This window comes from Cydia splendana, chromosome 2 (assembly GCF_910591565.1).
Source record: "Cydia splendana chromosome 2, ilCydSple1.2, whole genome shotgun sequence".
In the NCBI taxonomy this organism is placed as follows: Eukaryota; Metazoa; Arthropoda; class Insecta; order Lepidoptera; family Tortricidae; genus Cydia; species Cydia splendana.
Genome location: NC_085961.1, coordinates 28,813,462 through 28,831,170, shown reverse-complemented (window position 1 = coordinate 28,831,170; position 17,709 = coordinate 28,813,462). Strand labels below are relative to the sequence as shown.

Genomic DNA, 17,709 nt, shown 5'->3' with positions numbered 1-17,709 from the left:
TTCCTTACTTTTTCTGTCACACTTTCTACTACAACCATGGAATCTTCCCATTTTTCACTTTTACTGTTTAAACTGACAATATGAAAACAAATCCACATACACATAACATGATAGTTACAACCAGTAATTCAGAGTGAAATTCAAAAGTAACAATTATGTACCAGAATTTCCTTAAAACTGATTTCCATTCACAATCAATACGCTCACGAGAAGCCAAACACATACTATTAATCGCTTGGTACTATTACAGCTATTGGAGTTACTGTAAGCATTTCAATAACAAAAAAAAGAAATTACGCACACGAACAAAAGATAAACACATGAAACATGCTCTTGTTAGTACATTCACGACACAAAACACGCTATGTTATCTTATTCTTTTATTATGTGGACATAAGACTGTAAGTAGTGTAAAGTTTGTTCAAATAGGTTAGTTTTCCTTAAACGGATATCACTTTCTCCAACTCCCAGATTTGTTAGTGAATAATCACTTCTCTGACTGCCAAAACACGGTGAAAACAGATGAAAATAATTGGAATTATCAGACCTCTGGCTCCCAATTTATAGAAATAGCGTCTTTTCCAACTAGCGGGCGTCGGTTTCAAAGCAAGCTGCTCCAACATATCCCGGCTTCTGAATTGAAAGCCCACCCTGTGAGCCTTGTTCTGGGGATTATTATGCTGCTTTCAAATATAAAGACGATGTTCTTCTTGACAGGTTTATAATTAATATTCGTTTTACAAAGCAAGTTTCTCATTAAGCCGCCATACTTCACAAGTTGACAGGCAAAAGCTAAGAGTCACAGATAACATATATCAGCCCTACGCACTGTCATTAGAACTAATATTACAATCATCGTACGTTGGTACACTGTATTAGCCATATTGTTTTATTAAGCCGTTACGTTGTTAAGCTTGGAATAATACTATATAATATAAACTAGTACAGAATATAAAATGCTAATAGGATATAATGACAAAGCCTTTAGGTAAAGTGAAGTTCGCTGGACACTGCAAGACACTAATGTGTGGATAGTGCATACTGCAGCCACATGAGCATCCATCAGGAGAAGGTGTTGGAAAGTGCTGGCTGTCTACGCTGTCATTGATATTTGAATTTGTTCTTGTGACATGTTTTTGATTTTGATGCATATCTATCAATCGTGTAACACGTAAGAATGTTTTCTCTCTAAATAAAATCATATTAATATTGCATCAATACACTTGTATTATTCTATCACTGCTTTCCACCATCAGTGCAAATACAGAACGCAAACAAAATTCTACTTTACAACATTACCCCTGCAGTCCCGAACGACAAGAACTAGAAACTGAATAATAAGCTAATTGTAATAAAGCTAGTTTTAGCGTGACTCTTTGTTTCGTGACTGCATAAATCTATTGGTAACGTCAATATCAACGTGTGTTGTCTTGTCAACATACGTCAAAATCAGCTGTATCGTAACCTTTCGAAATCAAGGCCTACGCAGTCGGTGAATGGAGAAATGAATCCAGTTATCACGATAAATCTCTGCGCTATCGGCAGCGCAGCGATCGGCTCCGCGAGTATATTCGATAACACCTCGCGCGAGACTTTCGTTTCCTGTTAGGATTAGAAAATATCAAGTGTGGCACAATGTCTTCTGTTGTTGAAGATATTTGTGAACTTTTAGACAGTTATAATGGACGGGACAAGGTAAGGGCTCTTTTTGAGATCATTTTTGAGCATCACACTGCTCTAATCTGCTAAGATAATCTAGGAGTACATTGCAAAAATTTGATATTTGCACCTTTTAATTACGGCGGCGGGCGGTGGACGATTGGATTAAAGAATGCGGAATTGGTTAGACCTTGATATTTACTCAACCGGTCGGCGCAGTCAATAACCTGATCAATTATAAATTTGCGAAAAGTCACTAAAGCACAGCAACATTTTAGATTTTCTTATTTTAAGGAAGTATTCTGTTATATTGATTTAAACTAACACGATTTTCACTTATACTTGTATAACTAACACGGGACTTAATCGCGTAAAACTTACGTTTACGTTTACGTGGTCACAGGCAGACAGGAAGACCACGAACGTAACGTCACGTTCGAAACGTCAGGCCATAAATAAACGTAAGTTTGCCGTGACTTGTATGCTAAAATAATATATGGAAGAAAAGTAAACAAGCGTTGAACACCGAAAATTGCATGACAAGTTTATGAATAAATTCTCTTACCGTGTCCATGCAATTATGCATCTAGCTGTACCTACTGGCACACTAGCCTATCTTTAGGAGTCAATTTGTAGAATATTTCAGGGCACCAAACTAGTTCTATTGCTTTTTAATTAAAGTTTTAATACAAAATAACTTCTGTTGACTGGAAGAGATCCCTTATAGGGATAAGTTCGCCTTTGTACATTATATATATTTTGTTTCATTGTAATTTAACCTGTCTTATGTACAATAAATACATACATACATACAATGTAAGGAAAACACATAATAGTATCTCTACCTACCAGATTTTTTATACTAATGGTAAAAACATTTTGTAGAAAATAATCAACATAATTATAGTAGAGTCAGTCCAAGATAAGTATGCAACGATTTCAATGGCACACACAGTGCAAGTGTTATTTGTACATCATAATTTCATAGAAGTTTGACATTTAAAATAGGTATCACTTGCACTGTGTGTGTCTTTAAAATTGTTGCAGACTTTTCTTGGTCTAGCTCTAGTATTGAGTTTAAGTTATCTTAGATTTATTACTAAAGTGAATGATAGCTGTTACATTACATTAGTTACATTGTACAAGAACAGTAAATGCAATAAGTATATGCAGAATATGCAAATAATAGAATGCTGTCTGAAGTTGCAATTGTTATCTGTCATTTAACTACTGCTTGTATGTTTCATTCTTATTAACAAACTTCATAATTCAACAAGGAGGAGGTTGTATGTTATGGTTTTTATTTTTATTTTATAAAGATAAGGATTTTTTTATTTGCGTTACTTAATTATAAAATACATAGCTGATGTTGTTTGGTTGCATAGGGTACAGTATTCAGAAATTATCTTATAAGCCTAGGATAGTGTTTCTTTTTCATAAAAAAACCGAGCATTTGTTTTGTTTTTTCTATTCAAAGATTATTGAGAGCAGATAGAGGATAAAAAGGCATTGATTTTTTTTTTCTTGGAAGATCAGACATATGTAAACTAGTACCTACCTGCACCAAATTTTGGAGAAATGCTAGTTTATTACAATGAGAGCCATGAGAGGCACTCTTCCATACTTATATTCTAAGCCATGTAGAGCTGCTTTTTACATTAGTTTACAGTTTACATTAGTATCCCATTCACAGGTGGTCAGGCTAGCCTGCTACACACTGAAGCTGTACGGCTGTATAAAAGGCGAGAAGCCATGGCAGACGGCAGGCTCGCGGCTGTCCAACGCGCGCATGATGCTGCGGCTCTTCGACGATATACCCATGATACGACACACCTACAGCTACGGGCTGGGCCGCCATGTGAGTAGTTTACATTATTATGCCATTCACAGGTCGTTAGACTAGCCTGCTAAATACACACTGAAGCTGTACGGCTGTATAAAAGGCGAGAAGCCATGGCAGACGGCAGGCTCGCGGCTGTCCAACGCGCGCATGATGCTGCGGCACTTCGACGATATACCCATGATACGACACACCTACAGCTACGGGCTGGGCCGCCATGTGAGTAGTTTACATTATTATGCCATTCACAGGTCGTTAGACTAGCCTGCTAAATACACACTGAAGCTGTACGGCTGTATAAAGGCCGAGAAGCCATGGCAGACGGAGATAACTTTTGAGGAGAGTCGAGTGAGTTAGATATCTTAAAGAGCCGAGCAATTTCAATTTCATGGGCTTGTAGAGCCGTAACAAACCTTAAAAGAGCCACATGCGGCTTACGAGCCGCGGTTTGTCAACCTCTGCAATAGGCTGTATAATAATTGCCATTTGACCCTTTGCCCTTATTAGCTCTTTAATCTCCAGGAGTCATCAACAATGGCTGCGGCGCTCGGCGTCCTCGCCAACATGGTGGACCAAGCCTTCCTGCCCGTGGAAAAGGCCTGCTGGTTGCAGGAAGTTGGCGTCTTGAAGTTGTCTGAAGAAACGGCGGAGCGACTAGACGTCGTCAGTACGGCGCTGTGGGCTGCAAGCCTTTACATATCCTTACTACAGTAAGTATACTAGCTATCCTGGAGGTGTAGCCAGACCGGCTAGCATGAGTTGCGTTCTCGCGCGCGACTCCATACATCTAGCGCGACTTCACTTCAAGTATGGACTCGCGCGCAACTCATGCTAGCAGGTCAGGTTTACGTACTCCATTAGTATTTAAAAATCCAATTTATGTCTTACTTGTAGATTTAACTTTAACTACGTTATAAAATAAAGTCGTACAAAGACTTGTTTACAAAGACCGTTTCAAGGTTAAAAAAGAAATAAGCAACAATTACAACAAAGACTGTGACGATGACAACGGCAACTATAGGTACAAGTGCGATTTATGTCACTTCCATCGGTTGTGTTTTAATTTATCGCCACTCGTTGCGGTTTTCCTACTTTCCGCACTTGTATCGTAATGTACTATAATCATACTAGGGATTGTCACATTACTATACCACGTAAAGTACCTAATAAGTATTCTGTCAGCTATTTCTAATGCTAAAAATGACAAACTGTACTGTTAAATAGCGTACACGAGTGCTTTATGTAGGTACTTGAATTTTAGTTGTATTTTACTCATAAAAACATGAGTAAACTGCGCGGCAGCTAAATGATAAAAAACTATAGCGTAATTAATTGTGTTATGCAAGTGTAAGTACTTGTTATGTACCTATTTTGTTGCCACAGGTACCATTAGTTAATCAGCTCTTAATTACAATAAAACAGGTACCAACAATTTGCACAATTGTGCAAGATAATGTCAAAAATCATTCGCTTAAAAATACCTACTCATTATCTCATACCTACTGATATTTATTGATATTTGTTGATATTTGCTGCTGCTTGTTTTAATAAGTTTTTAATTCATGTTTCTAAATCTTTATTAGCATTTACCTTGACCCTATAGTCACCTGCAATAATATGTTACACGACAGAGGCCGCAAAACTATCTGACACGATCCTATTTGTAGAGCTATATGAGCGTGTCTCATATTTTTGCGGCCTTCGAAGAGTAACATATTATTGCAGGTGACCGTACATTGCCTTCTCATGAACTAACATAGTATTGATACGCTTTCAGGACCGTCCGCGCGATCCGCCAGCTGTGGTGGAGTCGCGACTGTTTGCGGCACTCCTGTGAAGGCGGGGGCTCGGAGGCGCGCCGCAACCTCGACGTGCGGCTCACATTACAAGCTGTCACTGCAGGTAACTTACCACTTTGTCAGCTACTTGTAAGCCGTTTCATAATTTCGATTGATAACCTTTCTTCTATTTCTTTACAAGATCCATTAATCAATAAGTATTTCAATTCGTCTCTTCTTCTTCGTTGCACTGTTTACAGAGTGATCGTGGCCATTATGTAGATTTTTGAGCGACTCCCTTAACGACACGCCGTCGCCATTCCAATTTTACTAAGCTAATAACTCGGAAGCAGATGTAATTAGTTAGCATAGAGTCTGTAATAAAAAAAACTGTACATTTCTCAATAAATCAGAGGAAGCAAAATAAAGCCCCGCATGCCAACATCACCCTAGGCCATCCCTAGGCCTTAACTCTGTTCCCGCTTTATCAGGCCCCAAATCCACTGTTAACTTTAAGCTTTCGTATGTGTTGGTGGTCAACAATTGATAAAAATAAACTTTATTATTCAAGTAGGCATATTACAATGCGCTTATGAACGTCAAATAAAGCTACACTGCCTCTACGTAACCCTACACTCGAGAAGATTTAAATCCCCCCTCAATTAGATTGCGAGTTCAAACCTCTGTCGCGCCGAATAGAGCAGGCCTAAGATGGCGGGCTCTTTATCATTTGTCACCATGCCTGTCACGTTCTAACAAGTATGTAAGTGCGAAAGTGAAGCATGACATGAAAAACGCGTCCATGATACCGCTGCAGAAAAACACGTACTTGACAAAAATGCAAAAAGATGACTTAATAATTTGGTCAAGATCCTTAGCAATCTTATCATACAGGAGATGTTAAATACATTGTGTGTGTTACGTATGTTACAGGCAAACTCCTCCTAGACATAACGCACGCCGTGAGCTGCCTGCCAGAAGGCTGGCTGTGGGGCGAGCGTATCGGCAGCACCAAGGTCGCCGCCATCGCCACCACGAGCTCCGTCGTCGGCATCGCCATGTACTTCGCGAAGAAACGGCTCTTCAAGTAAACGTTGGACGAGATTAAGGGCTCATATTAACTCACATTTATAGACGGGTCTAACGCGAATTTTATTCTATCACCTTTATTAAGTTAAAGCCAAAGGATCTATCTTCGGACGTGTGCGTGGATATTGTGAGTGTTGCGTGTCGGACTATTGACAATAATTAACATTATGTGTACTGGGTGGTTTGAAAATGTGATGTCTACCCCAAACTTTTCCATACACTTTTCGTCGGGTAGTTGCACAAATCTCTGTTTTGATATTTTGCTGAGACTTCAAGTCAGCCGCGACCACGACCAGTGAAACCTGTGTCGAAACGTCGGTAAATAAAGGTAATTGAATAAAATTCGCGTTAGACCCGTCTATAAATGTGAGTTAATATGTGTTCAAAACGCGAAAGTTTTAAATATGAGATTAAGGGCTGATTTAGGGTCAGTTGCACCAAACTGTTCGTATCGTTAAAAGAGTTCGTTAAATTGTTATGTATGGAAAGTTTCATAGTGGCGCGCCGGGGCGCGCCGGCTGACGTTGATCAGTCTGTCAAATGTGGTTGGTGCAACTGGCCCTTAGACTGCGCGCGAACTCGCATGCGATTTTAGTTACATTGCGGACTGTTGGTTACGTCCAATTCCACCGACCGATCAAAAACCGCAATGTACTGAAACTCGCATGCGAGTTCTCGCATCGTCTAAATGAGCCCTAAAAGTTTGGACGAGATAAAAAGTGCCTGATGTTCTGGGTAATAGGATTATACCAAAGAGAATAGAGTATAGAGGCGGATTGTCAAAGTATATTATATGTAGTCACAGTGACCTTTATTCTTTCACAAATATGTGTAAAATTTGTTCAATATAAAAAAATGTCGCCATCTACTCGAGACTAGGCCGAAAGTATGGTTCCATCTTTTCGAGCGATGGCGTTATACCTTTGGCCTAGTCTCGAGTAGATGGTGACAGTTTTCGATATTTAACAAATTTAACACATATCTGTGAAAGAATAAGGATCAAAGTCAAATGGCGTTCTAAAAGTTTTAAACATCTGTCGAAAGATGGCAGTAAATTCACTGTGGCTACATAATTTACTTAGACAATCCGCCTCTATTTCAAATTCTCTTTGATTATACGTAGAGTCACAGGTTTTCAAACAAAAGTTGTTCTGTCTTATGAACTGTTTGTATGAAATTTTATACGGAATTGCCTTAATAGAAATGAATGTGTAACTATATTACCTACCTATGTACAATTAAATGGGATTTCGGTGTCTAAGGGTGGTATTCCATCTGTCCAATCTCATTGCGTCTCATTCTCTCATTAAGCAAAAATGTGAGACGCAACACACATTGGACTAAGAAATTGCATAGGTGGAATACCACCCTTAAAGGTGTTTAAAATGGTGACTTAAAGAGTTTTTCATTATTATACACCGTGTTTTTATTGAATTCCGTTAATTTCGGGGTATGGTTAAGTACGTTTAAGAGAACTAAATGGCATAGTTAATTTTCAAAATAAAATTTTTTTTTGCTTTTTTTAAAAAAATATTTAAGTTTAAAAAGTAATTAAATGTAGCATGTAGCGTTGTTGTAACACGGACATTACATTTAACTCAACCAAACAATTGAAATCTGTGACATATCAATGTCATTTCGAACATCGATCGACCGAGATTGTACTTAAGTTTAGTAGCAAATCTATGAACTCATTCTAAACACTAATCAATATGTAAACCGGCCCTAAGGCAAGTGTACATGCTTGTAGAGGCCTTATAGGAAAAAAAATAATTATTGATTATCTCCGACATGGAGTTAATTAGAATATCGGTGTCTTTGAGAAAGTTACTTGATTTAAGCTCAGAAATGCACCCTTGAAATTAACGGAAATCAAAAAAAACACGGTGTATAAGGAAGGTAAAACATCGTCATAATTTTTGGGATGGGAAACATATTTTATGGAAACATTATATGTAAATAGTCATTATATGTACGGCCGTCGTGAACGCTGCTCGCACTGTTAGTGCTTGAGAAAGGAGACCTAGGCTCTCCGAAACATGTCGCGCGAGTGACTAAAAACAAGTGAGTCTAAACCGTAAAATTATTCAATGTTAGTATGTCTCACAACAGTTTAAATTCGATGATTGATGTAAATAGTTTTTAATGTTTTTGTTAAAATAAAAATATATCTATTTCCCAGCTTATTGCCGCGCGGCTAATAGGAGCCTGAGGTCCGTTTGGTAACTTATCCCATGAATTGGCATAGCCAATAGTTTTTTGATCGATAGATCCATGATAAATAAAAATATCCTAAAGTTAAAGCTCAGGTTTTTCACCATGTGATGTATTAATGCGAAATACCTATTTGTGTTTTTGCGTAGCGTATTTACGTAGGTACTACGTATTTTTTGACTAAGTACAGTCGCCATCAGATATATCGGAGCGGCCAAGGTGTTCACAATATCTGAACACGCGCTCTAACGCCCTGACAATAGAGGCGTGTTCCGATATTTGTGAGCACCTTGGCCGCTCCGATATATCTGATGGCGACACATACAAATAATGCGCAAACAAATTTTTAAACAATTTTTTATTGTACATATAGGAATAGGAAGTTTTATGTTCTAGTATCTAAATCTAGTAATACCTAATGTATGAAATGATAAATCCTAATTATGTTGTACCATCGTCCACACTGCTAATTGTACATCGGGGGAACTTATTTATGCCTTTTGTAATAAGGTCCACCGATGTACAGTTAGGAGTGTTGCTGTTTGTACCTGATACTTGAAAGAGCAAATAAACGTGTAATTTTAAATGTTATTGTTTTATTTATTTACATGTACGAGTAGGTAATATCACTCACTACCAACCTGCATTTATTTATCATGTAAATACGTAATTTGCACGCGAAGGACCCATATAGGGAGTGTCAGGGTTCAACTGTTAGCCTATGTTATTGAATAAATACCTTTAACTCTTTGAAGCCTCGCCTATCGCGAACGCTGTCGGAATGCACGAAGGTTGATAATGGGCTGTAGCCACGCATGTCAGATGACGTCTTTAGCGGTCAAGGAATTAATTATTTTTTTTGTTCAGATAAGGATGGCGATTATAGCTCGTTTTTTTAGCATTAGAAAAAAGGTAAGCGATCTTGACATGTCTTTTATTTGAAACACGCTTTTTAAAAATAAGTAACTATTACTTCTGAAAGCAGAAGAATATAAATTATCGTATTAGATTCATAATTGTTACATATTTGCCGTGACTTATTTTTAAAACGTGTTTTTCAATTAAAAGACACATCAAGATTGTTTACCTTATTTCTAATGCTAAAAAAAACGAACTAACTTTAGTTGATACTAAAGAATATCTAGGAGACCGAGCTTTGCTAATAAAACATATAAAAACCCAAAAATGCGCGTTTTCCCAGACATAAGACCTAGCTAGATCGATTTTCCGCCCCCAAAAGCCCCAAAATTTCACCAAAATCGTTAGAGCCGTTTCCGAGAAGCCCGAAATATAAAAAGAAATACTTATACAAGAATTGCTCGTTTAAAGGTATAAGATATGTAATGATTAAACTGTTTAAAAAATTGTATTTAGCATGAGAAGATAATTTTTATCTAGGTACCACGAGTATACGACCTTGGAACTAGAACTAGCCTACAATGGCACCATCCTAGTTCACAAGTGTTACATATACCATTACATCATTATCAGCCGATAATCCTAATCTCGAAAGAACAGTAGTCCTAATAGCAAAGGAAATCTTATCACAGATGATAAACGTCAGAGATACAGTTATATTATTTACTGATAGTACAATTTGGGTAAGATGTGCGAAGTGGTGGACGAGTTTTGTGAACTTCTGCAGGTCCATGCAAATCGGGATAAGGTAAGTTATTTTTCTCAAAAATGGACGGCAAAGTCGACTTTGCCGTTTAAAAAATAGGTCGCGAAGCGCGTAGTTTATGGTCAGTCAAAAATTAAAAAGTTAAAAACATTGCAGTCTCGATTTTGGGACTGCAATGTTGCATACAAATTCCATTATTTGTCGAGTTCCAAACTTTTTAAAAGTTGAAATGGCCATATCAAATGAAGGCACAGGCCCATTAAACAGCCAAACAGATGATTAGTACCGCGACTATTTAGCTGTCTCAAATAGGTTGGCGTATTTTCGGCAGAAAAATACACTTCTATTTTTTTATTAAAAAAATAAAAAGGCGGCAAAGCTAATTTTTTCAATTGTTTCTACTTTTTTCCGTGAATATATATACGTAAGAACGTTGCTTTTGTAAAATATTTCTATGATATTTATATTTCTTGCACCATTTTTGAGAAAAGCACTATATATGACTCGGCTGGAAGGCTACTTGCTGGCTTCGGATTCAATTAAACGGACTCCCAAGGTCGTCCGTTTAAAACGAATCCTCAGCCTGCAAGTAGCTGCTTCCGAGCCTCGACAATAATGTACTATTTATGACATGCCCATACCTAACATTTAGGTACAGTCACCAGCAATAGTATGTTACTCTTTGAAGGCCGCAAAAATATGTGACACGCTCTTATGGCTCTATAAATAAGATCGTGTCACATATTTTTGCGGCCTTTGTCGTGTAACATATTATTGCAGGTGACTGTACATACCTACCAAGTTAAACTTTAGAGCACATGGCAGAATTTTCAAACGCTACTTCTAAGATGTAACAAGTTAAGATGTAACGTGTCTAAGATGTAACGTGTAAAAAGTTAAACTATAAGTGCTACGGTTTTTTCATAATTTTCCTATTCCATGGCCTGGATACAATTAGGCGTTTTTAGACTATTTTGAGAGGGCACATTATTTACGCAGTTTTCTTAAAACATTTTTCAGGTAGTATCCCTAGCAAGCTACTCGCTCAAACTATGGGGCGCCCGAACGCAGAGCAAGCCTCTGCTTGGAGCCAGCGCTCGGCTGGCCGGCGCCCGCGCAACTCTACGCCTGTTTGATGACGCAGCTGCATTGCGTGTTGCAATTAACTACGGATTGGGAAAGCAGGTGAGATCTAGTGCTAAATAGTTTATAGGGACATATCTTTAGGGTGTCTAAAAGTGTACGAAGTTGAAAATAAACTAGATGCATGATCTCCATTATGCTTCGCGCTCAAACTATGGGGCGGTCGAATGAAAACTTTTACGCCGGCGCACGCATCACTTTACATAATTAAAAATTCGCAAAAAAAACAAACGAAGCGACATCTCGCGTTGGTGGGATGAAAAAATGTTCTGTTTCACTCTGGAGCAAAGCTTCTTGTACTTAGACTTAGAATTTATTCAGGACTCACATGCGAGTCACTGGCCCTGCGGAACTGTTTAAGCATGACCCATAAGCTGAGTCGCTGGCCCTAAATGGGAACAAAACTTAAAGTATTTCCATTTTATCCAGGAAGGCCCGTTCTGGGGCTCGCTAGGCGTGGCCAGCAGCGCGGTCACCCTGGCGTTCCTCCAGGCTGAGAAACTAGTCTGGCTGCTTGACACAGGACTCCTCACTTTAACCCAAGACCTGGACTACAGGCTGCGGACGGCACACAAGGCGTTGTGGTTTCTTATCTCTGCAGTCGGGTTTATAAGGTAAGAGGATTTCATCTCCTGGAGAATCTGCTCTAACGCTCGCTACTGTCACAGATGATTGAATGGTACAGACGTACCAGCACAGAATAAATAATAGTACTAGGTACAGAAGACTCACTCTAACAAAACGCGTCTGTTACGATCAGCACAGATATGGCCGCTAGGTGGCGACAGCGCCACGCGCGGCTTATGGCAAACCCCAAAATTGGGGCCGAACGGATGTACTTTTAGCTACCTGTAGCAAAGCGACGAAATCGCGGAGTGACCCACGCCTGGTACCAGGTAGATTAATATTTCTTGGGTTTAATTTAGAGACCTCGACCACAATATCACTACTCAATGTGATAAATAAACGGTATGAATACGACCATCATAAAGGAGCTTCATTCATTTCTACTAAACTCTAAATCATAATTAGATTCCAAAAAAAGTAAGACAATGTTGCCACTTTTTACTAGCGCGTCTTGTATTTATGTAAAAATAAGTAAATAAAAGTACTTTTTTAAATCGTAGGAGAAAAATTACCAATAAATAAATTATCGTAGCGTTTTTTAAAATTTACTATTTTACAAACAAATTATTGCACTGGCCACATTGTCTTACTTTTTTTGGAATCTAATTATGATTTAGATTTAGAGTATAGCAGGCGACTAATTTTTGGAGTTTCCTTACTACTTATGTGCTATAATTATACTATCCAAACAACTACACGTTTTAAATGGCTGGGCCCATAACCTAATAGTTTTAAGTAGTAAGAGGAAACTTATATTTCGAAGCCAAAATGGAGTACGACAAAAACTGTACGGAAACAAAAGCTGTTCTTAATATTCAAACCTCTCATTCCATGTGCGTTTACGTGGCTCGCCACGAAAGATGTTTGTGTTTACGAAGCACATTTTTAACAGGTCACTACCTACCTAAATATAACCTTACTATACCCTCTTTCAGGTCAATAAAATCTCTGCACATCGCCGCAAGCGAGCTAAAATCCCCCCACCCCCGCAAATGCGCGCCCGCTCGCCTCACCCAAGCCTCGCTACTATCTACAAAGCTGTTCCTGGATGTAGTCCATTTCGGGTCCTGGTTGCCGATTGGCTGGCTGTGGGGCGGGCGGCTGTCATTGGAGCATGGGAGTGGTATAGCTACGGCTTCAGCTGTGCTGGGATTGGTAGCGCATTATCACGGGAAGAGGCTGGCGTCGCGATAGCGTTTAAAAACCGTTTAAGGCTTTAGAACGCACTGCGATTAATTTCTTGGGGTTTCAGAACCGCAAAATGTGTAACGTACGGCATGCTTCATAAGCGCACGCACTTGCAAGACTGAAACCGCAAGAAATTAATCGCAGTGAGTTCTAAAGCCTAAGACATTTTCGACGCTGAGGTCGCTGAGATTAACTATATTGCTGAACATTCGACATGTTGCCAAAATGTCCTTGTTGTGTTGCATTCTTTGAGCTGGTTGCCAAGTGGTTTTTAATTAAGTGGTGTATCATTACATTTTTAGAATGGGTACATACATATGTCCAGGTAGGTACCTACTTAGTTAGGTATATAAAACCAATTTAAAATAAACGATTTTGGTGATTAAGTATTATTTATGTCAGGTATTTTTAATGGTTTCGTTACCATTTAAGTTAAAATAAAATAAGTAATAGCAATAACATAATCTTTTATTTTCTTAACACATAGCCTTTGTCCGAAAATTAAATTTAAAGAGATCTAAATCACATTACATTCTAATGAAAAGTTTTTAACTAAACTTTCTTTGACTAAAAAAATCTAAATTTACGCGCAGAAGGCCGCTTTGAATATGTTAATAATTTGACTCGCTACCGTAATCTCTCTCATAAAATTCTCACTAGATAGAAATGGACAATATTTAAAGCATGTCAAGTTAAAACGGTCAGATGTGTTAGCTCTTAAATTCTAATATTATTCATAAAGAAAGTCAAAAATTCCCATGCTGTCAACATAACAAAAATAGGTAAATAAATTTATTTATTTACTTTTACCTGTACCTAAAACTACATAGAAGATATTTATTTATTTATTTATTTATTTATTTAATCTTTATTGCACAAAAGAAAACCTTATAGTACAAAAGGCGGACTTAATGCCATAAGGCATTCTCTACCAGTCAACCTTAAGGCTAAGCAGAGAGATTGTGAGCGGTGCTACAATTACAACAGCAAAAACAATCAATAAATTACGAATAACATATTAATTACGTATACAAATATACTATGATATATATGTACATATATATATATTATATACCTATATATATATATAAATAACGACGAAACATATTATGAAACTAATAATACACTAAGATTTTTTCATTCTGCTAGCAAAGAAAGCACGTACGAATTTTTTGAAAGCGAACTTATTAGGCGCATTTTTTATGTTGAAAGGAAGTCCGTTCCATAGACGCGCCACCTGCACAGTGAACGAATTCGACATGAACCCGGTTCGGTGAGGAGGGATGGACAAAGACATATTGCCAGAAGAGCGAAGTTGGCGGACGCGAGAAACGCCGTAGTATTGAAAGAAGGATTTGAGGTATTCCGGAGAGAGTGGATCATTAAGCACAGAAAAAAGAGTGGAAAGCAAGCGAATATTGCGACGTTGTCGAATGGGAAGCCAGCCAAGCTGAGAGCGAAAAGAAGAAACGTGATCATATTTGCGGAGGCAAAAAATAAAGCGAATGCAGTTATTAAGCAGGCGGTCCAATTTATCAAGAAGCTCTTCGTTTATGTCCGGATAACAGACATCACCATAGTCAATAATGGGTAGTATAAGGGCGTTAACTAATGCAACTTTAGTTTTGACCGGTAAGAAGTGTTTCAGTTTGTTCAGATAATGAAGTGAGCCCATGACCTTACGACTGATTTCAGTAACCTGTGCTCTCCAACTCAAGGTGTTGTCGAAAAGAACGCCCAAGTCTTTAACGCTCCGACTAAATGTTATTGGGGAGCCGTTAAAGCTTACAGGTGCAAGTGCGTCCAAGTCTAGTTTTTCAAGCTGTTTGGAACTACCTATAACAATAGCCTGGCACTTTGATAGATATTACGTCATGTCTACACTGTTAATTAAAAGTTCATAATACCTTATTGATAAGGCGTAATACCCGGTTATTTTCAATCGACTTCTTATAGGATATAACCGGATATAACCAATGGGTCTGTAATTTTCGGTACAAAACAGTCTGCCGATTTTTGCGGGAGAGGGGCACGTCCAATGTATACGTAACGTAAAAATAGCCATGTCAGATAAACATCAGTCCATACAATGTGTATGACCGCCTATTTTCGACAGAGGGGAACGCCTGTTAATGGCTATTCCGTTTGGTTATATCCTCTAAGATCGGCTTAGTACATGAGCGCCGCGACAGTATCTCGCCCGCGAGAGAGGGTAACCCAAAGAGTATAGTAAGTATATTAGGGGTAATCTATCCCTCTCAAATTAACCCATTAGCGCCTACATCTACTTTTGGGAACCCAGCATTTTTCTAATACTGTTAATCGAATCAAACGCCGTAACCCAGGTGTACCCAAGTGGGTACAGTGGGCGCTAATGGGTTAATTAATCACTAGACCTTATAAAACAAAGTCCCCCGCGTCTGTGTGTTTGTGTGTATGTATGTTCGCGTGAAACTCAAAAACTACTGAACGGATTTCCATGCGGTTTTCACTATCAATAGCGTGATTCTTGAGGAAGGTTTAAGTGTATAATTTGTTAAGGTTTTGTGTGACCCGTGCGAAGCCGGGGCGGGTCGCTAGTACAGTTATAAAATACTGTCTCGTAGATATAATCTGTGTGTAGAAATACTGTCACGGCGTTCCTGTGCTAAGCCTGTACGGCTACCATCCAGTTTAGACATTGACATATATATTAGCTCGCGTCTACATAAATTACTTTCTATACATCTCACTTGCACTAATATGCGAGTACGAGCGAGATGCATAGAAAGTAAGTTACTTAGGCGTGAGTGAATATGTCAATGTCAAAACTGGTGGTAGTGGTACTTCTCTGAAAAGTGTAGGTAACTTGCAGATTTACTACTTTCAATGTACGTACACAAATTGTCATGGGCTATATGCTAAGCAGCAATAATATATTATAATTAGCTTTAGTCAGTTATATGACACAATAACAAATCACAATACAAAATTACAATAATAAAGCTTTTGACTTAATAAAATATATCAAAATTACAGTACAATATTACAATGTCAACATATAGGATATACATATTCACTATAAAAATACAAAAAGAACTAATATTACGGAATTTTTTGCGAAATCTCTAGAGGCATTTTGCCGAATTTGCGAAGGTGATCTAAGTTTATTGCTAAATAAGCTTGTAACCGTTTCCTTTTAAAAATTGCGATTGTAGTCATGTATATGTGTCAAAAATAAACGTTATTAACACTCTCTAAATGTCAGTTAAAAAAAAGATCTTTGAATAGGCAGTTCCACACAGAACGAGTTGCCTCGCGAGTAAGTTGCTTTGCGCGGCGATTTCCACGTGGGGTCTGTGCACTCGCCTAACGAAATAAGACAATAAAATAAAGAAGGCTGAAAATCCAGTTTTAAAGTTTGCACTAAAAATATTTAAAATACCCTAGAGATTTACTTGTTAATCTATGGATATGTTACAATTCACCAGCCAGTCTCAGTTCTTCAGCAAAATAATTGTCTAAGCCAGGAAACAGGGCCGCAGCACACTTCGCCATATATTTTATGCTCGGTGTCTTGGCCCAGGACATGAGGTCTGCTTGAGAGACGGTGGGGCAGGCTTCTTGGGCGCGGAGGAGGTTCGTGGGGTCCGAGTTGGGCGTGACGAGGCAGAGCGCTAGCCTGCAGAGGAGGCGGTGTCTGAAAGAAAAAACGTAATTTTAAATGTGAAAAGAATGTTAAAGATTGAAGTAGGCGATTTTAAATTAAATTAAATTAATTAAATGTCATTTACAGGCAACTGAGGCCCATAGATACATACCTTACAAACTAACATACATACAATAGTAATCTTACAAGCTAAAAAATATTTCGGCGACACGGCGGTTTTCAGTTGACTTTACTTAGCAGAGATGTCTGCTGACGAAATAACAATAATAATAATAATAAAATGCTTTATTGCACACTACAAAAGAAATGGTACAAAAGTATGAACAGGTACAAATATGTAGGTAACAACAGGCGGACTTATCGCTAAACAGCGATCTCTTCCAGACAACCTTCAGATAGTGAGAAGGCGAAACAAATTCAGGTTAACGGGTGGTGCGAAAATAAAACAAATAATAAAAATAAAATACATATACTACAAATATAAGAAATAAAAATATACTACATTTATTACTATATAAACATTATATAAATAACAAACAAACAATTATAAGTGTACAGCAAATTTGAAGAATTCACCGAGCAACATAACCCACCCAGGCTTAGTAATGTCTCTCTCATAGGATAATTTCATCACCGCTCCACACAGATCTTAGCAACAGGCCCACGAGTTGAGTTCGTAATACTAGGTACTTACTACGAGTAATATTACCGTTAGAACTCTGCGCCGCTCGACACGGACCTATGTGGCTACCACCAGTTTGGCACTGACATAAACGCTAGCGTAAACGTAACGTACTGACATATTAGTGCGAGCGAGATGTATAGAAAGTAAATTACGTAGACGTTGGCGTATATGTCAGTAGGACACTGTCAGTGACTCATGGTACGGGTACTAGTG

At 38.2% G+C, this 17,709-nt stretch overlaps 2 protein-coding genes and 1 pseudogene across 2 annotated transcripts; 2 read left to right on the top strand and 1 right to left on the bottom strand.

Annotated features, from left to right (window-relative positions):
- Window positions 1-1,442: 1,442 nt before the first annotated feature.
- On the top strand, window positions 1,443-7,103 carry LOC134806108 (peroxisomal membrane protein 11C-like). The gene is made up of 5 exons (XM_063779384.1): window positions 1,443-1,695; window positions 3,353-3,517; window positions 4,022-4,209; window positions 5,277-5,401; window positions 6,211-7,103. Exons 1-5 carry the CDS (start codon window positions 1,636-1,638, stop codon window positions 6,366-6,368), a joined length of 696 nt encoding a protein of 231 aa, XP_063635454.1. The 5' UTR covers window positions 1,443-1,635; the 3' UTR covers window positions 6,369-7,103.
- A 3,016-nt stretch (window positions 7,104-10,119) lies between these two features.
- Window positions 10,120-13,168, top strand: LOC134799900 (peroxisomal membrane protein 11C-like). Its single transcript, XM_063772338.1, has 4 exons — window positions 10,120-10,246; window positions 11,225-11,389; window positions 11,777-11,961; window positions 12,910-13,168. Exons 1-4 carry the CDS (start codon window positions 10,187-10,189, stop codon window positions 13,166-13,168), a joined length of 669 nt encoding a protein of 222 aa, XP_063628408.1. The 5' UTR covers window positions 10,120-10,186.
- A 1,862-nt stretch (window positions 13,169-15,030) lies between these two features.
- LOC134801410 (uncharacterized) overlaps window positions 15,031-17,709 on the bottom strand; it is a 56,709-nt pseudogene continuing 54,030 nt past the window's right edge.